The following is a 21785-nucleotide window of genomic DNA, read 5'->3' on the forward strand; positions in this document are numbered from 1 at the left end:
AACAACTTTCCTCCCCTGATCAGTTTTACTAGCTCTCGATACAGAAACACAGGAAGACTTAAAGAGTTGAAAGCACTATATTAGCAGACTACTGTATCTTTACATACATGATCTTATCTTGGGCACATGGCATGGCGGCCCCCGTCAATGGGCAGGTTGACTCCAGTAATGAAGCTGGCAGCGTCGGAGGCCAGGAAGGCGATGCTTTGGGCCACTTCGTCCACCTCCCCTGGTCGACCAAGGGCATGGGTCTGCTTACACTTGGCAAGAAACTGGTGGTGAAAAAGATCGAAGGATACAAGATGTTACTCACTGGATCACAGATCAGGTTTGCATGCGATCACTTTTAAAACAAAACACAAAAACAGCTCTCTTATGTGTAAGAACCTGAATAAACCAGACTTCTGGGTGGAAACAAGGCTTTACAGTATTGGCATGATGTGTTACCTGGGTGTACTGGTCCTCATCTAGTCCTGCTCGCTTGTGGACGTCTGTGATGATCACACCAGGGCTGAAGAGACACAAAATATGGTCATTTCTAGCACAGACGATGGATATCAATGCTTTTAAAATCAGAAATTTTAATGGATCTGTGTTAACCAACTGTGTGTATCCCACATTTGAATATCACTCACTGACCACAATAAAAAAAACAAACATATATTTCTCATTAAACACTTACCAGACAGAGTTGACTCTGACCTGCTTACATGCCAGCTCTGAAATAAAAATGAGTCATGTTACATATATTGTGAACTTTTACTCAACATAAAGTACAAGGAGGGAAAAAACGTCTCACTCACCAAGTGCTGTACAACGTGTGAACTGATCAATGGTGGACTTGGACATGCAGTAGGCCAGCACACCAGGGAACTACAGAGAGAAGACAGTGTCACAGCTCTCAGAGACATGTTAGTAGGTGTGGTTTTAAATTTCTGTTCAGCTGAGTGATACCCACTGATCTCTGTCCGTTGACACTGGATACATTGACGATGGAGCCTTTGGTCTTGATCAGGTGGGGCACACAGAGTTGAGTCAGGTGGTACACAGATCTGGAATATGAAATTGAAAAATTAGAGGACATTATAACTAAAAAACTAAATGTTTATGATCTGGTATCCTTGGTCGGTTTATGACAGCGTAGCCTGATGTCCTCTATCGCGGAATCTTTAAGTCAACTGCAATTCTGTATTAATGTAAACATGTGTTTGCAGTAAGACTGAATATAATGCAACAAACTCCACTTCAAATGGACAATGGATGGATATCTGGATTAAGTCAAACATGTATACACACTATGAATACAATAAGATTCATACAAAAAAAATACACAAATATGACTCCTGTCTGCCTCGTCAAACTGGGGGCATGCCAACTGACATCTACTGTATGTAATACACTGAATCTGGATAAGTACCTCATACAACCCCACTTCAAAAGATCCAAACTATACCTTTAATGGCTGTATTTTGTATTTATTTTTAAATCCACTTTTTCTTTTTGAAAATACATGTTTTACCACTGTATATAGTTTAGGGACTCACTAAACTTGGTATCTTGGAATTTGTTTTGTTTTGTTTTTTTGCTTTTCATATAGATCACTTTTGCCAACTTTCAGTTAAAATCTACTTTTATGAGCCGTCTCCTCTGACACATCCCAGCTGCTGCACACTCTGTACGACTGCACACTGCACTAATGATGTAATGATGTCAGGTGTTTGATATCCTACCTGACATTGATGTTCATGACCTTGTCATACTGAGCCAGGTCGGTTGTCTCGATGCTCCCCATGGCCAGGATACCAGCGCTGTTAACGAGGACATCCAGCCGGCCGAAGTGAGCGATAGTTTGCTCCACTGTCTTCTTCACAGTCTCTTCATCCGTCAGGTCCCCAGGAACCAGCAAAGGCTGATAGACACACAGAGGATCAATGTTTCATTATGTTCTGCATTGTTGAAATGGTTTCAAAAATCCATTCACGCACAAATCACATTGTTAAAGGCAGTAATGTTTAAATTATTAAGATGGTTTGCATGTTTTTAAATGTAATTGCATGTGCTAATATCAGCGTCAGAGATGGACAGCATGTGTATTCCACATGCATTTACATTCTTGTAGCTCTATGCTGCATACACATTTGACACAAAAAATTTAAGTTTACTCTAAATATAATAGTCTAAATATGCCTACATTTAAAAATACTTAAAATACACTATGTGCTCATCCCACAATAAACTGGGGCTCAATTTACTGATTGGAGGCCTATTAACAATACATTTTGACTCATATCCTTCTGCAACTTGAAGTCTCTTCTTTCTAAATGAATACTTGAACCACTAAACATCTTAAAAATATTCTGTGTCTGACTGAAATGATTTTATACATAAGAATTCATAATAAGTGAAAGACAGCTTAGTTGTTTATTTTATTACTTAAGTCTTGTTCTTAAGTCAGTTTGCTGGTCGCTAGGCTAATTTTTACAATGTAAAATGCCATAGGCTTGTGCTAGTAACGTTAGCATGTTATATTTGTTTGGAAAATATGTTAAGTGTAAGACAGTTGTTTTGTCAGTGAACCTTGTGAGTTAATGGAGCTAATTTATGTAACATTACCTTTGTTTAATGTTGCTGTTGTCCCTGGTTTTATATGAGAAGAGGAAAAGTTTGCTGATCGCTAGGTTAATTTTTACAATGTAAAATGCCATAGGCTTGTGCTAATAACATTAGCATGTTGTATTTGATTGGAAAACGTGTTTAGTATAAGACAGTTGTTTTGTCAGTGAATCTTGTGAGTTATCATATAGTCAAATTTTATAACGTTACCTTTAGTTAAATATTGGCTACATATGAGGGGATGAAAATTTCGCTAGCTTGCTAGGCTAATAACGTTAGCATGATGTATCTGTTTGGAAAAAATGTTATATGACAGTTGTTTTGTCAGCGAATCTTGTGAGTTGTATTAAAGCCGAATTTTATAACGTTACCTTTGTTAAATGTTGCTGTTGTCTCTGGTTTCATATGAATAGAGAAGTTTGCTGGTCGCTAGGCTAGTTCTTACAATGTAAAATGCCATAGGCTTGTGCTAATAATATTAGCATGTTGTATTTGTGGGGAAAATGTGTCCAGATATAAAGACAAGTGTTTAGTGAAGCTGATTTGTGTACTTGTGTTTCAAAGTGTCTCTATTAAGCCATGTATAATGTGTGTTTAATGTGTGTTTTGAATCAATTAAACTTTACAACACTTCACAAAATCTCTGCCGCCAACTAGTGTGTTGGAGGCGTAACTGCAGAGTGACACAGACACACCACTGCACAAGTAAAAATCCTCTCCTCAATTACTTGCCCTCCTTTCTTTTTAAAATAGTCATGCGCTTCTTCTAAAGAAACTTTGAATATTAGAGCGCCACACTCGATGCAAACTGTGGAAGGGATGCCCAATGTTCCACCTGGGCACCTGCCCTGCCAAATGTCTGAGCATGGCACTGATTTTATAAATGAGGCTCCTGGTGGCTGTAGGTTTGCGTGACGTCACAGCAAACTCCATTCAGAAAACACAGTGTTGCACTCCGGTTACACGTTCAGTCACAGCTCGGTGTGAGACTCACCTCAGCAGCTCCACAGTCGGTGCACTGTTTGGCTATCTTTTTAAGGTTCTCCACGTCACGGCCGTTCAGAGCCAGCAGAGCTCCCAGTTTGGCGAACAGGACGCTGGTACCTGCCCCGATACCCGAGCTGGCACCCGTTATCAGGGTCACTTTTCCCTTCAGAGAAGAGACCTGCAACACATACAAACACAAGTCTAACAGAGGTGTCCACACTGTAACGTCACCACACCATGGACAAGTTAACTCTAATTTCATTTATACAGTTATAAAACAACGCTATTATACATGTAAGCAACAGAAAACTAGCTGCAAGAAACCTACTTTAAATGCATCGTCTGAGGCCATGACTGATTTTGAATGGGGGGATTACATCACATGTACGGCTGTTCGCGTTTCGTCCCCTAGTGATGACGTAGCAGGGACTAGATGATTTGTAGTTTTTAAATGCAAACACTCTTTTTGAAGGTTTAGAGATTTTTGAGAGAGGTCAGAAGAAGTCAGTCAGCCGATAAGTCGATACAATCACATTTTTTAAAAGAACAAACATCAAATTTAAAAACCGGTCAGACTTCTTGTGTCAAACTTCAGGTTTAAATGGGTTTAGGACTCATGCTGCATTCAGGTGTTCCTCGGGCGATCCCATTTCCGCGTTAGGCGGTCTTCCGAGTTTGGTGTGTTCATGGGCTTTCGAAATGTAGAAACACACACTGTTAAGATGTGTTGAATTATTTATATATAATTTTTTTAAAATATATTTTTAGATGTGCTGTATGTCATTGCACAGAACATTTTAACAACACATTGATAACAGTTTGAAGCTTCGTGCTACAAAGCCATTTTGTCCCAGACTTGTTGTTACACATCCCCTAAAACCACTAAAATACTGCTTTACCTGACTAATGCTAATAAATATTTTTCTAATTTAAGTCACTCTACATGGAGAGTAACTAAAGGCTACAACCTAATACTATATTACAAATTAAATGTGAGCAGACGTTTACTTTCGTCCTCCATGTAAACTCTGGATTCACATGAAATATTCAGTTTCCTTACATATAAGTCAACAGACCAGAAGGTCTTAAATCAAAGACAACTACAAATTATTCAGGAGTAACTGGAATTCTGTATTCCTTTAGAAGTTTTGTGTAAGTAAATAGAAGTCATTTAGTAGTAACCCAGCTATCAATAAAAGTTTTATTTTTAATTGTAGTATCTTTATCACTCCAAATTAAACATTTACGTGTAGAAAAAGTCCCGCCAACTTGATGTGTCAGGCCCTGGGGCCTCTGTGGAGAATCCATACTACATGTTTGCGTATGTACAAATGAGGAAATGTAAACACGACAAAAAATATTCCGATTTACAAAACCGCAGTTTCCTTTTATAAATCCCTAGTTAACTTGGAGTTGTCTGCACGTGGACCAGCCTCATATTCCGGCCCTCTACATGCCCACATTTAACCATTAATAGTCAGTGTAAAGCACCTTATTAACTCTGACAGTGTAGGCAGTGAGGCTGCACTAGGGCCTGTGGACATTTGGAAATATATATTATTGTATATATTTGTACACAGAACATTTTCTGAAATAATGCTGAAAACAAAATATATTCATTCTTAAAGTTTTATTCAGTACAACACATTGGTAATTTATTTACAACCTACTAAGAAAAAAGATCGGAATCTGTACAGCAGTGCAGCCATACAAAGTCAGGCGTGTTTTTGATGGACTGAAATGTGACTGCATGAAGATGAAAAGGTGAAGAATAACCTCTAATTGTTCATTACAAAGGCTCTGTCACACTGAGATGGGTCTGAAGGGGGTGCACACCATTTCTTAAAAGTTTTTGAACTCAAATTACATTGAAATTCTGGGTCACACTTTGGAAAATGTTGGTATAAAACAAACTTTTGTTCAGACAAATAAGCTTCCTACAGTTTCAGCGTCAGTGCCCTGTTCGTTTTTGATGTCTAGGGGCTTTCTCTCTCTGACAAGTTATCCAAATTAACTAACAAGGTACTATACAGTGTATCAACAGGCTTATTGGCAATATCAGAGTGTGTGTTAAAGGCCCATCCACATATTTGAGGAGAAAGCTATCTATACAGCAAAAGGGTTGGCGTGAATGGTCACATCCTTTATTCTGGTTTCAGTCAGTGGTCGGAACGTCTTTTCATTGACAGGCAGCTTCTCCAGTTCGTCCAGTGTTTCCAGGCCATCGATAATCCTGTAAACATTTTGACAGGAAAGTCAGATGTGAGCTGCAACTCTGAATTACATTTTGATGAATCAGTAACTTTCAGGCACACTTTAACCGGCTTTCAAAACAACTGTCAACAATCATTATTCCCACCCAATCCATTTATCTGTGCAAAGGTTACATACTTTCCAAACACTGTGTACTTCATGTCCAGATGGGGCTGTTTGGCGTATGTGAAGAAGAACTGGGAGCCGTTTGTGTTGGGGCCATTGTTCGCCATTGACACCACTCCTCTGACATTATGCTGAAAGAAAAAAATCACAATGTAAAAGACTGACCCCTAATCAAATATTAGGTTAAACTTTTTACTGACACAGGCAAAGAAGTTAGAGTTCGTAAATACTCACTTTTAGGTGTTCACTGTACTCGTCTTCAAATTTGCGACCCCATATACTTGTTCCTCCTTTGCCTGTGCCTGAACAACAGACAAATAGTGAGGATGTGAATTCTGAGATTTCAGAACTGAAATGTGACAGATGCAGCAACAATCACGTACCTGTAGGATCTCCAGTTTGAACCATGAAACCTTTAATATTTCGGTGGAAGATGCAGCCGTTGTAGAACCCACTGGCACACAAGGCAAGATAATTCTGTAGGTCGTAAACAATACATTTCAGTATATTCCATGACTCTGTTTGGGAAAGGATGTATACATCTCCATTAAGTCCTTCAGTGGACAGTTTTAAACAATGATTCAAAACATATCTTTTTAATATGGCCTATAACTAGCAGCTATTTGTTTTAATGTTTTTAATGGTATTCTAATTACTTGATGAATCTATTGGTTGATTGACTGATCAATCGATTGATTGATTATTGTATTAAGCCTTCTCATTTCTCCTTGAATGAGTGTTGTATAATGTATGGTTTTATTTCTTTGCCGTTTGTCTCTGCTGCTGAATTATAAAGCACTTAAGTTCATTCATTCTAAAAAACAGTGGCACTGTGTTCATAAAGAGTGTCTGCGATACATTTTCCACTAAAACTAACCAAAACATGACCATTGTGATAATGTCTGTAGTAATAAATCATATAAAAACAAGGAATTTTACAGAGACTACAGAGATGGAAGAGCTTTACTGAAGCACATTTTTGAGGTACTTGTACTTGAGTGTTTCTATTTTATGTAACTTCTAAACCTCTACGTTTAGGACGCAAATGTACTTTTCACTCTATTTGTTTTGTCAGCTTTAGTTACTTGCTCCTCTGCTAGAGTCAGATTATTAACACAAAATATAATCAACAAATAAATTAGGATATATTTGCGAGAAGTGGGAATCAACAGAGGATCCACAATAAGATATCATCACAATACTTAAGTCACAAACTAATATTACTGCAATTTTAAATATAAATAAGCAATTTTAGCAATTTTAAATATGCTGAGTATTGTGATAAAACATATTGTGATTTATTACTTATTTCAACTGTAAATTATGTCCCCAGAGGAAAACTTTATCAAAATCTGTTTTACCTAATAAGACAGTTTTCAGTCTGTTCATCTCACCTCAGCCACTTTTTCGCAACAACTAAATAAATCCAGTGGACTGAAAACGCAAATGATTATATTATCCTAGCAAATTAAATTATGATATAAATAATTAATATAATAAAAAAGTTGGCACTGTGTGATGATACAATATTGCCACAAAAAAAGCAATACTATGCTGTAATGATTTCCCCTGCCCCCACCCCTAATATTTGCATGTTTTACACCACCTGGCTGTATATGAAGTCTAACCCCTATTAACCCCATCTTCACCAGCTGCAACATTAAGGATGCTTACACATTGATGCATCAATAATTACAATCCAGCAATATAACACTTATATACTAATACTAATTCTGAAATGGCCCATTCTGCAAAATGAGTACTTTGACTTTGGGTACTTTAAGCATATTTTGATGCTAACATTTCTGTATTATTACCTAAGTGTTTAAGTAAGTAAATATCTGAGCGCTTCTTCACCACTGAGCCTGTTTAATTTTTAACAGGCTAATATAATAACACAATTTGAATGCATTAACATATCTCTTGCTGGACTCAAGCCGACTTTTACACCAGTTGTGAAATGAAATGAGACCAGCTGGAGCATGTTAGTTAACACTAACTGTAGTTGACTCACCTCACATGCTCTCGGTGTCCGCTCACAAAACAATTCAATTTTAATGTCTCCTAGATCCGTGTGAAGTGTAACAGCCTGGAACATTTACAGAAGAAACACAACGTTAATTTTTAAGAGGCCATTCATTACTGTTTGCCACCTAGCTTAGCCTGTTAGCCTGAATGCTAAGACAAGTAAGTTCTGCATACAAACCGGAAGTCCCTGTACTGACTCCTAACAAACTTAAAAGCGTTAAAACATTAAATTAGTTATTAGCTTCTTACACTGTTCTCTTATATTTTATATTAATAAGTAGCTACTGGAAACGTTTACAATTAGATTTACCATTTCAATCGTTGCGTCTTCGCACAAGTGCGTCGGAGAAACATGTCCGTGTTGGTGCAGTAGTCTTGCGGAACAAGAAAGGTTCCGCAAGGACTTCTAGTCGTTTCAAAAGATCACACCCACGGCAAAATGAAAGTGACGTAGTTACTTTTAAACTGATACTATGATATTGTGCCGATCATAAAGCTATTTACAGATATTATGGAGGTGTTAAAGCAGAGAATTTACACCTGTGATGCTGTTATGTCACGGCCGGATGCTCTTGGCCTCTCTGCTTGAGTATTACCAGATTTGTAATAGGGGAATTTATTTAAATACATTAATTTAGGAACATGCAACAAACAGGCACAAAACTGAGTTTATGAGCATCTTAAAATCAGTGGTGATGTTTAACAAAGTATACTTACTCAAGTACTGTACTGTAGTCCAAATACAAGGCACTTGTACTTGACTATTTCTGCTCCATTACATTTTGGAGGCTAATGTTATACTGTTAACTCTACTAAATTTGTTTGATAGTTTTAGTTAGTAGTAACTTTGTAAATTTAGATTACAAATAGAAAATATAATCAACTCAATAAATTATGATATATTATTATGGATGAGGATTTTCACTCTGTTGTCACACACAGGCCCGAAACACACACAAATGCACGAACAGGACCTACACATGCATTGCATGGAGAGATGTCAGAGTGAGGGGGCTGCCCATGGACAGACACCCCAAGCAGGTGGGGGTTCGGTGCCTTCCTCAAGGGCACCTCAGCAGTGCCAAAGAAGTGGACTGGCACCTCTCCAGCTACCAGTCCATATTTGGATCTGAACCGGTGACCCACTGGTTCCCAGTGGACTGACCTACTGTTGCCCCATGCCACTCCATTCCTAGCTGTATATAAAATTATTATCACCCAACAATAAATTGATGAACACATTAATGCATCCAAAATTCTAATCCAGTAATATAATAAACATATTATTGTGAAATGGACCATTTGGCATGATGAGTACCTTTACATTTGGTACTTTAAGTCTATTTTTAAGCGAATACTTTTGCACTTTTACTTGAGTACAATTTGAATAGATGACTTTTACTTGTAACAGATTATTTTTAATGTAGTATTGCAACTTAAAGAGTTAAGTTAAAAGTTAAGTAAAAGATCTGACTACATCTTCCAGCACTGCTTTAAACTAGATTTTGATATGGGGATCGTCTTCATGACAAGGGCTCAACATCAGGTTCAGCTGATTTCGTGATCATATCTCATAATTCCAAACACATTTTCAGGAAATAATTCATCTTCGTGTTGACAAACTTTAAAAATGGCAACTGTAGTTTGACTGTAGATGGCCTTGAGTTTAGAGAGACTATCCTGTAACCAGACAGCCCCTGCTTTTGTCAGCAAAAGTCGTACACCCTGCACTGGAGTTCTTCTGTTACTCCTTAAAAATATCATGACTATCACAATATCTAATATGTTTCTGTGCAGTTTCTCAGACTCTCTACCCACCACCAAAATACAACAAACCAGGCAAGCTTGGTTGAAGTTTATTTTATTTAACCTCTAGTGGATAATGTGCAGGAGAAGATGGGACACATGTTCAAACAAAATACTCACTGTCACATCATTCATGTCAATACTGATGCACTGATAATTTTCAAATTAATGAAAAACAAAACAAAAAAAAACAAAAGAACTTTTGGCAACCCAACACTGCATGAAGCCAAATTTGTACATCACCTACGACTGGATTTAAGTTGGGAACTGATAAAAAAAAAAAAAAAAAAAAAAAAAAAAGATTTTTGTACCCCAAAATAATAATTCTAAGAGAAGAAAGAAGATAAACATCATGGGATCAGAAAGTCTCATCACGCCAACGTATACACACACACGGGTAACACTCACATACACACTTCATCTGTGCTACTCACGACGAAGACACAACTCTGAAACAATACAGCTCAATTTGTACATGATCACTGAGGAAAAACACAAAGTTAAACCGAGTGGCTTCTGTAAAAACACAAACACATCTTGTTTTAAACCAGCAAGTCAATATTAAATACACCAAACTAGAAAAGAATGTATAGAAATGCATATAAAACTGGAACTGTATAAAACAATTTTTAAAGTTTAAATTAATAAAAATACCAGGTGTCATAATAATAATAATAAAAAAAGGCAATCAACTCAAAAAAGAAGTGAGTACTAGCTGGTTTCCTGAGAAATTTAGTTAGAGTGTAATAATACTAATAGCTGTCAAAATGAAGAAATAAAATTAGTGGAAATTATTTTAAGGGAAAACAGAGAACAGAACAATTAACATCAAGATAAAAAGCAAATCTATTTACTAATACAACCTTACTAGCAACCTACACGATGCATTTTTAACGTACTGACCATTGACTTGCAGTGCTCGGTGAAATACATGTGACATACTGTTCTCTGTTGTCAGTATTAATAATAGTAGTTGATTGTCTTAATGTGTGGTGTATTGCTGAGGTGTCGCTGGGTGTCATAATTTGTTTTCCTGTGAGTAGCTCTACGAAAACTAATACATTTTAATCTCACGGCTGGCAGTCGTTCGGTTCAACCTTCCCATTCTAAACACACACAAAACATGTCGTATACCATTATTTGCATTTTTCTAAATGTAACTTGTGGGAGAGGTGCTACAGTGCAAAAGCATTCTCCAGGACCAAAATTCCTCCACTTGAAATTCTCACCACCACCTATGTAAAAATGAACGTGACAAAAAGAATGCCCATGCACAAAAAGGAAAACTACGTCACTACTAACCTTTACATCGTTTAAATAAAGGCAATATTGCACAATAGAGCATAGTTAAACAGGTTATTCAAATAAATGTACATAGCTTAAACTATCCCTCTGCTTCTCAACCCAGTTGCTGTACTGTATATTGCTACTGTCCGAGTTTTCTTTGCAGTTAGGTTTATTAAAACATAAACTGGTATTGTTATATTCTCCCCCTATTGTGTGCTGTGCTGTGTCAGAGCTGTGCATGGATCTGGAATTCCATATTTTGAGCGTGGCGCTGCTGCTTACTGTGGCAAAACACAAGTGCAGAAAAGTCACTGTCAGGCAGAAAGTACTAATATTTCTCTACAAATTAACACACTTTGAAACCAGGGAAATAAAGTACAATTGAATGAGCTGAACTGAAAAGTATGGAGGCCCATTTGTGACAGGAAAAAAAATGGTGAGAAATTGAGATTGCAAATTTAAACATCTCCTTCAATTATGAATGAAATGTGACACTAAGTCAAAATTATGTGACACAAAAATATTTTTAAGGTTCCACGTCAAATGTGAAATTGAGTTTTGAAATGTTAAGATATTACTTTGTAATTCTGACTTTAACGTTAAGCAAAATCTTTATTTATTTCCCTGACAGGAATGGGTTTCCACAAGAACACAATGTATCTGGCACCAAAAAAATCCATCACACAGCATTTAAAGAAACCAAAGCAAAGTCCACTTTTATTCCCCAAATGAGCGCCACTTCAATAATGAATAAAATAAAAATCTAAATCTGCTAAATGTCGAGACTGCTTTTATTTGCCCAAATTTATAACTGGTGTCAAGTACGGTCACTTGTGAGAAGTCCACAGGAAGTGATGAAATTAAAACAAAATATAAAACAAACAGTTTTACTCCCACTACCGTCTGGGGGAGGGTTGTCTAGTGCAGCTACGGTCAAGGAAATTGATCATGTGTTTTCAACTCTGCGGATGCCACAACAAAAATAACAAACAGTACATAACACAGAAGGAGTGAAGTTAAGGCAAGTGACCTGAAAACCATGGCTATTTTTTTTAAAAATGTCTCCTTATGTTTCTTGCCAGTGTCGATTACAATTTCTCTTAGTTTACATTAAATGAAATGTAGCTTTCTCTTTATTTAAAGCCCTAAACTTTCAGATTCGATTACGACAAAGTGTCAGAAATGGCCATTTTTGACCGTATTGCATTCTTTCACATAACTCAGATTAAATCTCCTATTAATCTCACTTTAATAACCCCACAGAGCAACTTAAGTAGTTTTAGGTTAAAGATGGCTGTTGTCTCACACACAGGTGAACATCTACACTGAATATTGCACCGTATTTTCACTAATGCAGTTCAGCACAGATTAAAATTAAAACAGAATACCTACCCCATGAAGGTAGAAACATTATATTAATCTTACAATATTATAATAAACTGAAATGAACACAAGGCCAGGTTGTTTGAAAACATACAGTAAAACTTTACTTGAAGGTATCTACATAAGAGTGACATGACACTGTCATAACTATGACATGATGTCATGAACATTATGTACATGTCATAAACGTTTATGACTGCTGTCATTAAATGTCACTGGGTGTTTGTAATGACAAGTTGACATTGTTGTCTTGATTATGACAACTTTACATTAATTAAAGTGACATTACCAGAAATTGTCTTTGTCATGACAAGTTGACATTAAATTTGTTTGGGATGTCCTTATGACAACTTGACATTAACCAGGATGACATTACAAGAAGATGTCTTTGTCATAACAACTTGACATTAACAAGAAATGCACCTCTTTTTGTGTTTATGACAAGTTTACATAATGATTATTATTGTCATGACAAAGACATCTTCAGGTAATGTCACTTTAATTAATGTTAATTAAGTTTTCATAATCAAGACAACCCAAACAATGTCAACTTGTCATTATAAAAACCGTATGACACTTAATGACAGCAGTCATAAACATTTATACATGATGTTTATGACAAGTCCATGACAGTGTCATGTCATAGCTATGACAGTGTCATCTCACTCTTATGTAGATACCTTCAAGTAAAGTGTTACCAAACATACTTGAGGACATGTCTGGTTCTTTTACGTGTCATTTGCAGACAATAAACACAGCTATCAGGGTACACAAGTAGATCAGTGCTTACTTCATATCCACCACAAAATAAGTAATAAACTTATCTAGTGTTTCAGGTAAGTATCTACACTCATGTCAGTTATATTACTAATATTTTGAGGCTCCATTTTGATGACAGTATTGTGTTATCCTGTATAAACTTTATTTTGATGCAGACATGACTCATTTAATTCAAAACCTTTTCAGCATTTTCCCAAGATTTGTTCATTTTGTTCTGTGCAATTCATTACAAACGTCGTGGATGCAGCATGACCATGAAGCAGATTCTGCCAGAGTCCCGCTGAACAGCATACTGGCAGTAAGGGTTGGGTATCTGCTCGCTGATAACATGCTCCACTTGTGCGACTGTATGGGGGTGATATTTTGGAATAACAGTCGACTGGTTAGCATTCAACAAAATAATTGCCTGTCCTCAAGCACCGAGTCAAACACACTACTCATCTTTTCCCAGAAAGAGGCCATCGGTCCCTCCACTCTGCCAAACTGGCTCCATGTTTCGTCTGCACTCTCCAGTCTAATACCACATGTTGTACTGCTGCTACCAAAGACTCAGGCCAACCGAAGACAACTCATCTGTCTCTACAGCACTTGCGATACCAACAGTCTCATCGATGACTCTCTGCCTTCCACCTTATGCAACACTCTCTCAGACACAAGGGTTTTAGAGTCCATAACTTTTCTCGCTATGACTCATCATTAGTTATCCCTGATTTGTGACTGCTTGTCATACGCTCATGATTTTCCGATTCATTTCAGACTGAGAACATATGAGGGCCAGGAAAACAGCAGAAAAACAATGACCACCATGGTTACAATTTACGTTAATAGGTCAGACTTATGGGATTGCAGACTTGACTGTGTATACTTTTCCTGTTACTGGGTTCCCACATTACTAAGAATGAATTTTTAAAACTTTTCCATAATATTTTACCACATTTCCATAACTTTATCTAAATTAGTAACAGCCTGCCTGGGCGCCTCTCTGACCACAAACGATTTAAAGTAGGGCTAAAATGTGGAGAGATCACACACTTCATGTTCTTCCAACTAAATTTAGCTACCGACGTTTTGGCGCAGAGCCTTCGTACCAGCATGGCTATGGTCTGCCTCTCTCGAGACCATGTATTATATTTGTCGTCCAAATGCCATTCATTATTAAAAACACACTTCCCAGGCATTTGCGGATTAGCATGTTAGACATTCCTGCCCCTAACTAGCTGCATACGCAAATGTGTATCACGTGATATAAGTAATGTTTCAACGGTCATGCAGTGCGGATCTAGAGCTTAAAATAGTAATACAAAACCTAGACACATTTTCAACAATAGCTGAAAACCATGAATAATCAAAATGTTTCCAAATCATTCTGCTAAATCCAAATAATTTTCAGGGTTAGAAAACAGTTTTTCTAATTTCATAACTTTTCCAGGAATTTCAGGAACTTCGTCTATGTACAAATATAATATTTGGTGATTTAATTAGACGACTTGTCAAATACTGTGAGTAAAGATGTGCATAATTTTTACTTAGAAAACAACCAGAATTAAAGCATCTCGCTTGTCGTAATTTCATGATTAATTACTTTTCATTTTATGATAGCATTGGGAGTTTGGGATTTGACAACCCATACACACAAATTAAGAGGCAGATGTCTGAGTGATCACGTTGCTATCTCATCTGTAAAACTATCAATACTGGACAGATTAATTTCATCATTTATTCTATCTTGATTAGACAAGAATTTTATGTTACTGTAAATGTGAACAGTGGAAACTTTAAGTTCTTTTTCTGTATTTAACAAGGTTGCCGACAGTTTTGAATACTGAGATAACTGAGAAGCATAACATGTAAACACACCCTGCAGATCACACTGTCCCTGCCACATTACTGCTGAAAAGCATCATGGGAAGGCCTGAGAAGTTGTTTGTAAAGGAAGGAAAATCAACTGCAGGTAAGAATTTATAGAACAACAGGAAGCTATCAGTACTCCCTGCCCAAGTGTCTCTAATTCTCGATACCCAACCTTACTGGCAGTACACTGCAGCAGGACTACTGCCTGCTTCAACAAGCCCTCTGGGACAGCAGAGGCGTTCCTCCTCTACGCCCGGGCCCAAATGCTCAGTATCTGTTTTCACTCACGGCCACACACCTCTTCAAGCCTGTTCTTTGTCAACTTTCCATAACTGTTCCTTGACCTCCGTGGGCAGGGTGTTGAAAAGGTCCTCCTCCACCACAAGGCCGGTCCTCTTTAGCTGTCGGCACTCGCCCAGCTCCACGGGAAGACCCTCCAGACGGTTTCCTCTCAGCTCTAGCTGTGTCAGCCCAGTCAGCTCTCCAAACCGCGACGGCAGAGACTGCAGGCAATTGTTCCCCAAGTTCAAAGTGCGAAGCTTCTTGCACTGGAACAGCTCATTAGGCAGGCTCTCAATCTTTGTTTCAAGGTGGGGTGATGGGAGGGAAACGGAGAGATAAAAAATGTATAACTCAAACATCACTCAGCAGTAAACGAACCATAAATGATTACAAAAAAATCTGATGTACAATAAATAAAGATTAAACTGATGGAAAACTGATTATTTAAGTACTCACCCTGTTGGCTGTAACTGCCAGATACTGAAGATTCTGGAGGAAGCCAATGTCTGTGGGGATGTAGGTGAGGTTGTTATGGCTCAGGTCCAGGAAACGCAGCTTGCGGCAATAAAACAACTGGCTGGGGATCTTCTCGATCTTGTTTCTGTTCAGGTAAAGTTTCTCCAGGTTGGTCAGCGTGCCAATCTGGATGGGAATATAGGCGATCTGGTTGTACCAGAGCTTAAGGCAGACAAGCCGATGAAGGTGCTGGAAGCTGATGATCTCCTCAATGGTCTTCAGGTTGTTGTCCTTCAGATCAATCTCCTGCAAGTTGTGCAAGCTGAAGATTGAGTGCGGTATGCGTTCGAGATCACAGCGAATGAGCTCCAGTTCTGTTAGGTTCACCATCTTCTTTAGGCTGTTGAGCACCATGAGCTTGGTGCCTTCGTTATTGATGGAGAGCTTCTGGAGGTGCATGCCCACATCAGTCACCACCTGAGGTAGCTTGGTGAGATTGCTCTTCAGACGAAGAACTTTGAGCCTCTTGAGCTCCCGGAGTCCATCGATGACAATGTAACGGTTGTTCTCCGCACTGAGATTCCCTGTCAGATGAAGCTCGCTGAGATTCTTCAGACTGTAAATCCATAAGGGAATCTCTTTGATGTCAGTGAACTTGATGTGCAGGGACTTCAAGTTCTCACGCAAAAACGCCAAAGCAGGAGCTTCGATTTTGGCTGGTGTGTGGTAAAGCCACATCTCTCGCAGGTTGACCAGCTGAGCGATGATGGGCGGGATGGTGACATCAGGGATCAGCTCCAGCTTCAGAACCTCCAGCTCCATCAGGTCAAATACTGTGTCTGGGATGCCGCTCAGCATGAAAAGGTGCAACTCAAGCTTCTCCTGAGAGTTCTTGGTAATCCTCTGCCTGAGCTTGTCCAGTGTCCACTCGTTGTTGAGGTTGAGCTGCCTCAGCTTGTTTTCACTCACTTCTGAGAGGAACACGGCGAAGCGCTTCGAGTACAGAGGGTCATACTGATCTATCATGTGCATCATGAACGCAAAGTCATTCTTCACATCGGGTATGTCGCTGTAGCTGCTCTCTTCCCGAATCGACTCAAAGGAGTACTTCTTCAGAGAGCGCCGAAGCATCCAGCAAAGTGTGTACATGCAAATCAAACCATACACCACCACTAAGCTAATGTAGAAACAGGCTAGGATTTTAAAAAGGGTAGCCAATGGGTGAGCACAACGGTACACGCTGTATCCTGTCAGGCTTTCTATATTCACCGAACAGTCAACACTGAATTTAATATCATGCACGTAATACCCTGTGTAGCAGATTATCAAAATGAACTTGATGACTTTGATGATAGTCTGACGGATGTACAGCCTGTACACAATGTCTCCTTCTTCGACGTGTATACGGAACTTTTTGACTTTTTCAAACAGGGCTTTTGCCTGTTCGCCCTCTTTCTTGTCCAACACCCCAGTTTCTGTTCTATCTACAATGCCCTGCTCAAAGCGTGTCTTTGTCCTTTGCAGCATGGGAACACTTGCTTCGACATCCTCACTGATAACAGACTCCTTGTGGTCCATCGAGCCGTTCATTTTCATTGGTTTTGGGTCACTCTCTTCAACCACTGTCTCTGACAGTGCCCTAGTTGTCCATGGGGAGTCAAAGCACTTCAGCAAGATGGATACAAAGTGCTCTAGTTTGGAACTAGTCCGTGGGAACTTAAACCAAAAGTTGCTGCAGGCTAAGAAAATAAGGGTGTGAAGTAATACTAGATAAGGGAAATACTTGGCAAACCAGTGCAATCTATTCTCGTAGCACACCGCATCCACATAGTTGTACTGGTGGCGGTCCAGATCGTACTGGATCCCTCTGGGTTCCAAGAACAACGATGCAGAGAGGGTGGCGTTGAAGTTCTTTTTGCAGGTCTCATTGACCACCCATTTGCAGGGCAGGCAGATCATCTTGTCCTGAGTGACCTGCAGTGTCCCCCCGAACACTGAAATCATGAGCATAACAATGGAGATGTAGTCGGTGAACACATCCCACCATGGTTTCAGGATGCGGTATGCCGGCTGTGTGTCCACAAAGTACCGCAGCTCAGTGATGGGGATCATGGTTTATCTGTGGGGAAAAATGAGGACATAATCATTACTGAGCAGAGTGATATACTGCATTATAAAGCCTTGTCAAACACTAAAACACTACAGATATGGCTTTCCTCCAAATTAAAAAGAAAAACCTCCGTCCCCTACTGACTGAACAGCCTTTACCTGAACCACAACTCAACATCAAGCCAAAAAATCAATACTACAATGCTAACTAACAAGGTCATACATCAGAACATTCCAGACGGTTAATTTGAAGGCTGCCAAGAGAAATGGAATATAGATTCACACAGGTTGTGACAAAGAATTGCCTGATTGACTTTACTGAGTGGGCTAGCATGTTATTGATTTAACTATTGTTAAACAGTCACAGTTAATCTTGCTTTTAGAGGGGCATCACGCTGGACATCGCATCTCAAATGTTGTGGCCAAATGGCAAACCAGTCATCGATAAAATATGAAGGCAATTTAATTTAGTCCTGACAAGATTTAAGTGAAGAGTTAACATGTTGTCCCCACGAAGACAAAGAAAGAAAACATTTCACACAGGCAATGGGACAGCTGCCTTTAAAGTGTATGCAGGTTAAAAACATGATAAGTGAGTAAACTAACAGAAGAATCATTTCAGATTGGCTTAATCAATAAAAATCAGTACACCTGATTTTCATTGGGAGGGCACCCTAATTAACACAGATGCACTGAAACCACTTTTTCTCTTCTGATGCTGATTACAACATCTAAACTAAGTGTTTCAATCTGAATAAAATACTCTAATACTGAGTAAAGGAATATTAAGAGAAGTTGAGAAAGTCAGTTGACATGCACTGTTAAACAGTAACGACAGACGTGATAAAGAAACAATAAAAGAGGGTGAGGAAAAGGACAGAGAGTACAGATCGTTTTGTCAAAGTTCAACATATTTTTTTGGGAATTTGTGGGAATTTCTGGGAATATTATTATGTCATTTTTATTTATTTAGTATTTTTGTTGTCTTTTTTCTTTCATTTTCTTTCTTCCCTATTCTAGGTGAAATGATTGATTGAAGAGGTGTTGACAGATAGGGATATGTAAAAGTCGGTAGATATGTATATTAATATATGTATATAATGTATGTAAGTACACAGAAGGACAAATAAGCAAGGATATGCCCAAGTGGATGAGACAAAAAGTGTCTGACGGAAAGTGAAAAAAATAAAATAAAATAAAAGAAAGAAACAATGATAGAAACATAGATCAATAATTACTGGCCAGTGTCCTATTTTCATTAATTGTGTTTTGATCCAGGGTAATTTGTCAATAATATTTATCTTAACATACCAATACTAAGTATTTGAAACTGTATCAGTACACATTTTCCGCAGTGTCTACACACCAGTACCAGCTGTACTTTCTCGCTCTCTCTTATTGTTAATGTTGTCATTCAGCTGTTCTCTGCTACTAACCAAAAAAAGAAAAGTCATCATATTGTAGCCTTGATATAGTTTTCTTCGAATAAAAAAAATAACTTGTATGCCCTCAATGTCAAATATTTACTGTGGTACTGAAAATAGTATTTTTCATGGTATTCTATTGAATCAAATACGATTGTGACACTATCCAGCGTATTTAAAAGATGTATCACTACTACTATTTTTTAATTCATGTTCCAGAATATGAATTATATCATGTAGGGCTGGGCAATATATTGATATTATATCAAGACCTACATTGTGATATCCTAGTTTTTTGATATCATAATATAATCAGTGTTGCGTTTTCCTGGTTTTAAAGGCTGCATTACACTAAGGTCGTATAATTTTCTGAACTTACCAGACTGTTTTAGCTGCTCTATTATTGGCCTTTACACACTTACTCATTATATCCACAATGCTGTTGATTATTTCTCAAAAATCTCATTGTGTAAATATTTTGTGAAAGCACCAATAACGAATCCTACAATATCGTGGCAATATTGATAAGGGTGTGTGGTCAAAACTATTGTGATATTTTACATACACCATGATAAAAGGATTTTATCCATCTTGCTCACCCTAATTAGGAATACATTTTTTATGTATCCATGCAACCTCATACCTACACATGGCACTCAGGCAGCACGACCCGTTCAAGTTATTATTCCAAGTTGTTGTTATGAAATAGAAACAAACTTTAAAAAAAAAAAAAAAAAAAAGCACATAATGTGTGTGTAAGGATAGCTCCAAAATGCTCTTAATCTGCTTGAAAAATGGTTGTACTTACAGATCCGAAATGTAAAGCACAATAACTCCATTCGTAAACAGTCAAGAGCGATCCACAACTACTGCTTTGTCGCTGCTCAACATCAGAGCAAGATAAAGCCCTCCAAATCAACCCCTAGCCTTGTGTGAGTGCGACACACCCAGCATCTAAGCCCAAGAAGTCACTCTTCTAAAGATGATGTTCCGTTTTGGCTTGTTTAACCCAAACAACACTGCCACCAGAGGAGCCACCTAGCTCCCCTGCTCTCTATTCTTAGCCATTTCCGTTAATAATACCCAGAGTATTGTCTGTGGGGGCCTTGAGAAGCACCTCCCTCGACCTTCAGGAGGAGATCCTGTTTACCTTACAGAAGCTGCTGTCTCCAACCAGTGTCTCTCTGGAATACTCTACCGTCACCTTTTGCACCCCCGCCGCCCCCAAAACACACACCTACACACACACACACACACACACACACAACAAGAGTCAGGAGCCGGCATTCATCACAGCCTGTACTTTGTTAGGAAACTGTAAAGTCAAGACGCCTAGTCTGATCCCTGGCCAAATAAGCATACCTTCTCTGGCCACAGTTCAGAGGAACTTTTGCACACATAACTTTTCCAGTGTTGTGACAGCAACAAGCACATTCTGTAAATATAATACTCACCACTTTGGAGGTGTTATCTGTACTCCAGTGCCTGGTGATGACCGTGGTGGACGAGCCACTCTCTGTGTATCCAAAACTCTTCATGGACCATTGCCTCTCTCATCGCCATGGGCTTAATAAGGAACCTGAAAATGACAATGGCAGGTGAAAACGTGGTTCCAGCTGTCTTCTAACAAACTTGGGAGTGATACACTTTAGCAAAATGGGTCCAGGAAGTTACCTGCATGCGTGTTGCTTATCCAAGTTATATTTAAACAACAATACTTGTAAATAACCGGGCTCTGCCTTGATAGACAATAGCTCTTAATACAAGTGTGTAATATATTGTGCCAGATATTAGTTATATCATCAAACACACGTTAATTTAGATACATATACCGACTGTACATCACTCACCACTGGCAACGTTAGCGTAGGATGTCTTTGTCATCTGGCTAGGTAGCTGAGCCAGCACTTCATAACAGAAAGTTAAAGCTATGTGTTTTAGTTTATATACTATAAAATAACGTGACACTCTATCTTTAAAGAAGCAGACAGAGGTCTGGCAACAAGCAACTAACAGGTGTCGATATCAAACAGCAACAATATTTGATGTTAAAACTCGTTAGCAAGCTAAGCTAGGCTGCTTTAGCTAGCAAGCTAACCTAGCTACACCGGCTCTCTGTCTGTTATCGAAAGTTTACATCCTAGCAAAGGCTGTAGCTAACATGACAGTGATACATTGCGAACGCATATTAAAACTGCTATCATGTTCAACTTACTACGTCTGATGGGCTGCGGTGAAATCCAGTGCTACTTTAATATCTATAGTTGCTAACAAACAACATCTAGCAGCTCCGCTTGCTAGATGTTGTTTTTTCCAGAAGCAGTTCTCCGCTTACACCGCCAGGACGACGGGTGGCAGTGTGGCGCGTGTAAAAACCGTAGAAGAAGAACGTTCTTCCTC

The 21785-nt window shown here is 38.5% G+C and overlaps 3 protein-coding genes across 5 annotated transcripts; all 3 read right to left on the minus strand.

Annotated features, from left to right (window-relative positions):
- Positions 1-58: 58 nt before the first annotated feature.
- Positions 59-4105, minus strand: zgc:101858 (uncharacterized protein LOC449555 homolog). The gene is made up of 8 exons (XM_049578154.1): positions 3929-4105; positions 3608-3778; positions 1731-1909; positions 959-1052; positions 804-873; positions 683-719; positions 448-511; positions 59-272 (listed from the first exon to the last, which is right to left on the minus strand). The coding sequence occupies exons 1-8, from the start codon at positions 3950-3952 to the stop codon at positions 114-116; spliced, it is 798 nt and encodes a 265-aa protein (XP_049434111.1). The 5' UTR covers positions 3953-4105; the 3' UTR covers positions 59-113.
- A 1327-nt stretch (positions 4106-5432) lies between these two features.
- On the minus strand, positions 5433-8388 carry ppil3 (peptidylprolyl isomerase (cyclophilin)-like 3). Its single transcript, XM_049578671.1, has 6 exons — positions 8318-8388; positions 7994-8068; positions 6363-6456; positions 6214-6281; positions 5992-6110; positions 5433-5833 (listed from the first exon to the last, which is right to left on the minus strand). Exons 1-6 carry the CDS (start codon positions 8318-8320, stop codon positions 5707-5709), a joined length of 486 nt encoding a protein of 161 aa, XP_049434628.1. The 5' UTR covers positions 8321-8388; the 3' UTR covers positions 5433-5706.
- A 2957-nt stretch (positions 8389-11345) lies between these two features.
- On the minus strand, positions 11346-21731 carry lrrc8ab (leucine rich repeat containing 8 VRAC subunit Ab). Of its 3 annotated transcripts, XM_049578077.1 has the most exons (5): positions 21601-21731; positions 20840-20964; positions 20536-20622; positions 15853-17971; positions 11346-15692 (listed from the first exon to the last, which is right to left on the minus strand). In XM_049578077.1, exons 4-5 carry the CDS (start codon positions 17962-17964, stop codon positions 15417-15419), a joined length of 2388 nt encoding a protein of 795 aa, XP_049434034.1. In that variant the 5' UTR covers positions 17965-17971; positions 20536-20622; positions 20840-20964; positions 21601-21731; the 3' UTR covers positions 11346-15416. The 3 variants fall into 3 exon arrangements, with proteins under 3 accessions (XP_049434034.1, XP_049434031.1, XP_049434032.1); XM_049578074.1 differs by lacking the exon at positions 20536-20622; XM_049578075.1 differs by lacking the exons at positions 20536-20622; positions 20840-20964; positions 21601-21731 and adding an exon at positions 20194-20479.
- Between the last annotated feature and the right edge of the window lie 54 nt (positions 21732-21785).

The sequence above is a fragment of the Epinephelus fuscoguttatus genome, linkage group LG6 (assembly GCF_011397635.1).
Source record: "Epinephelus fuscoguttatus linkage group LG6, E.fuscoguttatus.final_Chr_v1".
Lineage (NCBI taxonomy): Eukaryota > Metazoa > Chordata > Actinopteri > Perciformes > Serranidae > Epinephelus > Epinephelus fuscoguttatus.